General features: G+C 51.8%; 1 protein-coding gene across 1 annotated transcript in view; it reads right to left on the reverse strand.

Annotated features, from left to right (window-relative positions):
- Nucleotides 1–88: 88 nt before the first annotated feature.
- LOC113217298 (voltage-dependent L-type calcium channel subunit beta-2) overlaps nt 89–3,507 on the reverse strand; it is a gene marked incomplete at its 3' end in the record, with an annotated part of 216,693 nt that continues 213,274 nt past the window's right edge. Inside the window, 4 exon segments of the mRNA XM_052269453.1 lie at nt 89–357; nt 573–825; nt 2,251–2,413; nt 2,763–2,882. Of these exon segments, the coding sequence (XP_052125413.1) occupies nt 89–357; nt 573–825; nt 2,251–2,413; nt 2,763–2,882 (805 nt within the window).

Below are 3,507 nucleotides of genomic sequence, written 5' to 3' on the forward strand. Positions count from 1 at the left end.
GCGCCTGCGAGCTGGAGGGTGGGCCGACCCGCGAGACACGGAGGTCGTGCGGGTCGGCCTACCCTCGCCCCTGCCGCGCCCGCCAAACGCACCTTGGGCGAGGAGATCTTGAGGTAGACGATGGTGGGGGCGAGCGACGTCTTGGCGAGCTGCGACGGGTGGTTGATGGTGTCGCAGTCGAGCACGACCAGTTGCAGCGTCCTGGCCAGCTCGAAGATGCGCTCGATCTCGGCCTGCACCTCGGCGAGGCAGTTGGACCGCGAGTTGGAGCGCTCCATGATGGCCCTCTTGGACGGGTTGTTGAGCAGCGAGCGCTTGGCCAGCGAGATGTCGGCCATGACCCTGGTGATGATGATCCTGGCGAGACGAAACGGACAGATTAATTTCACTTTTCCAGGAAAAAAAATGTAAAAAATTGAAATATTCGCAGAAAATTGAAAATAAAAAAAAATATTGAAGAGAAAAACACATTTAAACAAACAAAAATTTCCCCCAAAACTTTTCTTTGGAAAATTAAAATTACTAGGAACAACAGAGCGCAAAATAGAGTGATCGTGCGGGAAACCACGCACCTGCCCTCGAAGCGGTGCTTGAGGAAGTCGAAGAGGGCCTTCTGCATCATGTCCGTCACCTCGTAGCCCTTGAGCGACGGCCCGACGAGGACGACGGGCCGCATGGAGGGCACCACGTCGTAGGGCGTGGTGGCCTCCTGCTTCTTGAAGAAGGGCTTCCGCTTCTCCTTGGTCGGCGGGGTGGTGAGGGAGGCGGGGCCCGTCCCGCGGTTGAGGGAGTCGCTCTCGTCGCCTGCGCCACCACCCATCCCAACTAAAATCACAACACCATTCCCTCACCGACAGTCAGCCGCCGAGACGCCAGGATACACGCACGCACACACGCACACACACACACACACGCGCGCGCGCGTTTGGACACACAAGCTCAAACAAACAAAAGCAAGGGGACGTTCAGTCAAGGTCAAGAGGAAATAGTGTTTTTTTTTTTTAAGTTTAGACACAGAAGTTTAAATGTATTCCTCCTCTTGCGTTCAATAAAAGCAACGCGTGACTTTTGGTTGTGGTTACAAAGATGCATGGGCATAGAGAAAGGTCTCTATCGGCCTAACTACAAGGGCAAGGACCAAGACCAACGGGCGTGCGAACTGCACTATACGATAAAACGAGACGGTAAGGGTGAGAAATTCGCTGACTTCTTGTCGATCACAGTATAAGGCAGCGATATAAATACATCAGTCGAGAGGATATGGGTCCAACCCGGCAAAACGCATGCAGCAGGAAAATTCACACTGCTTTTTGGGGGGTGTCAGTAGGAGCTATGCCAATCGATGCACATACATAAATTACTTAAAATTTCTCACACTATTTTGAATTAATTTTACACAGTTATGCAAGAATTTCAAAAGAAATGTACGTGAAAATATTAACGTAATAAGCTTATGCAATGTAAATATATATGTGCAAAAATAGTACATAAAACTTGAGCGAGTGCGCCTTTGAAGGGGCGCCGTTAGAGAGGCGCCATCGCCTCGGATCGGTGCCGCCCGAACTGCGTCGCCTTGAGCCAGATACAAACTAAAACCGCCGTTCCCGAGAGGCGGCTCTCAGCGGCTTAAAGAGAAAAGTGAGTACGAGAGAGAGATAGAGAGAGAGACAGAGAGTGAGACAGAGAGAGATGCTTTCTCTGGAGTTGTCTCGCGGGTCCGAGGGCGGCCAAAGCTGCGACCTATACATCTCCCCGAAGGACTCTTCTCGCTCATCTGTCGCACCTGCCCTTGACAACTAAGATCGTCTCTCTACACAACCAGGCCAGGGTCGCACGAACCGCTCCGGACCGGAGGGGGACAGGCAAGACAGGAAGTAAACCGGAAGTCGATTCGAGGTGCAACCTCGCGGTATATGAGAAATGGTCATGGCCTTGCACACACACACACACACAAACACACTCATCGCCATGGCCATCCCTCAAACACGCGTGTAGGACCCCGTGCGTCATTTTTATGGGAGGGGTAGTTTTTTCACGTCATTTAATTCAAGGCTGACAGCCAAACGATTCATTCTGCTAGAATGATTCAGTTACGCGACTTGCAAAAAACAACAGCAGGCATCGAAAAATTGAATTGAAAGGAAGTTGGGGGTTAAACGAGGGGAAAAACACTCCTTTGCAACCGACGTAAACTTTCGCACGATCGCTTTCAGTTAAAGCCACCGTCGCAAGCTGCTGTTTTGCACTCACCTAGGTTGGACGAGGAGGACGTCTTGGAGGCGTACAGCTTGGAAGACCGAGCCTGCGTCTGCTGCTGACGCAGGGTCTCCAGCTTCACCGGGGAGGGGATGAAGCCCACGTCACACCCCTCCCGCACCAGCCGCCCGATCCACCAGTTGTTGTCGTACTTCTCCTGCAGAGGCAGAGAGAGAGAGAACCGCAAAATAAGAAGAAGACATAGGCATTTCAGCAGGAGGGTTATTGGAAAACAATTTGCCGATCCGAATGTAAGGGCATTAGAGACTACACGCCCCGTCACTGAGGAGGGGGGGGGGGGGACTCGAACGTTCCGCGGACCAGTAGCGATAAGAGACATGTTTTTGCGTCAGCACGGTTCACTTTTAGTCGACGCTAAAACTTCATTACTTTTTTTAAGGAATGAAGACATAATTTTTACAATTTGCATGAAATCACAAAATATTTCTCTTTTTCAAAATGTTTGCTTTTTTTTTCTCGGTCTGTTGGTTTTGTTAGGCACTTGCCTTGATGTGCAGGAAGTCCCGCACGTCGAAGGAGATGGCGCTGCCGTGGACGGGCGAGTCATCGTCGATCGCGGCATCGTAGCTCACGTTGGTCCGGACGGCGAACGCCACCGGCTTGGACTGCAAAGAGAGACGGGACCGTTAAACGAAACACACTCCTTTGCAAAGTCGGACAATAACATATGTATCACGAAAAAATAGGCCACACTCTAATTCTATAGGGTGAACCTACCTAACACGGATCAGGTACCAAACATGGATCATTTTTGCTGTTTGGCGGGTTCTAACTGCTGATTGGGTCGACCAAATTAGAAATTTCAAAGTTCCTTAGGTAGACGACTAATACATGCAATAAATTTTATCTGTGACAATTTATTGTCTCCTCGCTCCCCTTCCAACGCATTCCGTCTGTCACACACACCATTCCCGTGCACATCTTGGCCGCTGCTACCTCACCCCCCCCCCCTACTCCCTTCTCTTTAAATATGCCCACCAGTCCGATGAACATAACTTGCGAAGACATTACAGTCACTTGGGCTCAGTGGTGGCGCCTGGCGCTGCCTCTGGCTAACTTGGCTAGCCTGCCGGCGGGCTCTGCTTTAGCTACGGGGCGGCTATGGATGTGCTGGCGCGAGCTGGCGCGAGCTGGCGCCACTGCGGCAGGAGCGCGCGCCGCCGGCCCGGCGCCACTTTGCCGTGTGTGTGTGTGTGTGTGTGTGTGTGTGTGTGTGTGTGTGTGTGTGTG

This window comes from Frankliniella occidentalis, unplaced genomic scaffold (assembly GCF_000697945.3).
Source record: "Frankliniella occidentalis isolate FOCC.00 unplaced genomic scaffold, Focc_3.1 Scaffold5, whole genome shotgun sequence".
Taxonomy (NCBI): domain Eukaryota; kingdom Metazoa; phylum Arthropoda; class Insecta; order Thysanoptera; family Thripidae; genus Frankliniella; species Frankliniella occidentalis.